Source organism: Brassica oleracea, chromosome C2, assembly GCF_000695525.1.
Source record: "Brassica oleracea var. oleracea cultivar TO1000 chromosome C2, BOL, whole genome shotgun sequence".
In the NCBI taxonomy this organism is placed as follows: Eukaryota; Viridiplantae; Streptophyta; class Magnoliopsida; order Brassicales; family Brassicaceae; genus Brassica; species Brassica oleracea.
Genome location: NC_027749.1, coordinates 18,441,208 through 18,442,383, shown reverse-complemented (window position 1 = coordinate 18,442,383; position 1,176 = coordinate 18,441,208). Strand labels below are relative to the sequence as shown.

Sequence of the window (1,176 nt, the reverse complement as noted above, 5' to 3'; positions counted from 1 at the left end):
CTCCTTGAGTGTTTGATCTTCGGGCTCGTGCCTAAGAGTAGTATCGTCGGAGGTGCATTGATTTCCACGCTCTGGGGACGGGTTCGCCGGTCGACGTCTCGAGTCAGTCGACTCTTGGTTTGACGACTTGAGAAATTTTGTACGGCCCTTCCCAGTTAGTTCTGAGCTTGCCTGCATTCAGCTCCTTGGAATAGTGCTTGGTCGCAGCGTTCTTCTATAGCGTCCAGGGCGTCGAAGAGCATACCGCTGTTGAGCTCGACGTTTTGTGGTTACGTTGACTTCGGCGGGAGCCATGGCTTCGACTCCGTGTGCCATCGAGAAAGGAGTTGATTTTGTTGCTCCTAGAGGAGTTGTTCGATGTGACCAGAGGACACCGTCGAGTTCATCTGCCCAACATCCTTTTTTGAGATCGAGGCGCTTTTTCAAACCGTCTATTATGATTTTGTTGGTCGCCTCGGCTTGGCCGTTGCTCTGGGGGTATCGCGGACTTGATGTGTTGAGTCGGATTCTCCATCTCTCGCAGAACTCTCGAAATTTGTTCGATATGAATTGGGAGCCGTTGTCAGTCACTATCTCGTAAGGTAAGCCGTGGCGACAGATGATGTTCTTCCACACAAATCGTTGGACCTCTTTTTCTGTAATGCTTGCGAACGCTTCCGCCTCAATCCACTTCGTGAAGTAATCTGTCAAGACCAGGACGAAGCATTTCTGTCGAGAACTCGGCATCGGGCCGATTATGTCCATTCCCCATCGCATGAAAGGGTATGGAGCTGTCATCGTTCGTAGCAACTGTGTCGGGGAGTGGATAGTTGAGGCATGTCGCTGGCACTGATCACATCGCTGGGCGTAAGCTTCGCAGTCTGCATTCATCGTTGGCCAGTAGAAACCGAGACTCTTTACTTTTAAAGCAAGTGCTCGACCTCCAGAATGATTTCCTGCAGCGCCTTCGTGCGTTTCAGCCATGACTAAATGCGTCTCTTCGCCATTGATGCACTTCAGAAGTACCTTGGTTGCGGTCCATCGGTGGAGTTCTCCGTCGAGGACGACATAGTGGGCACTCCGCGTCTTGAGTCATCGTGCAATCCATTTCTCGGGAACTTTGGTGAGTTTGAAGAATTCGAAATCTTTTGCAAGTGTTTGAACGATCTTAAGGTATGCGTCCATTCGTTCGTTGCG

At 50.7% G+C, this 1,176-nt stretch overlaps 1 protein-coding gene across 1 annotated transcript in view; it reads right to left on the bottom strand.

Annotated features, from left to right (window-relative positions):
- Window positions 1-995: 995 nt before the first annotated feature.
- The window catches only part of LOC106323608, a 651-nt gene continuing 470 nt past the window's right edge, over window positions 996-1,176 (bottom strand). Inside the window, exon 2 of the mRNA XM_013761703.1 lies at window positions 996-1,124. Within this exon, the coding sequence (XP_013617157.1) occupies window positions 996-1,124 (129 nt within the window). The remainder of the gene's footprint in view (window positions 1,125-1,176) is intronic.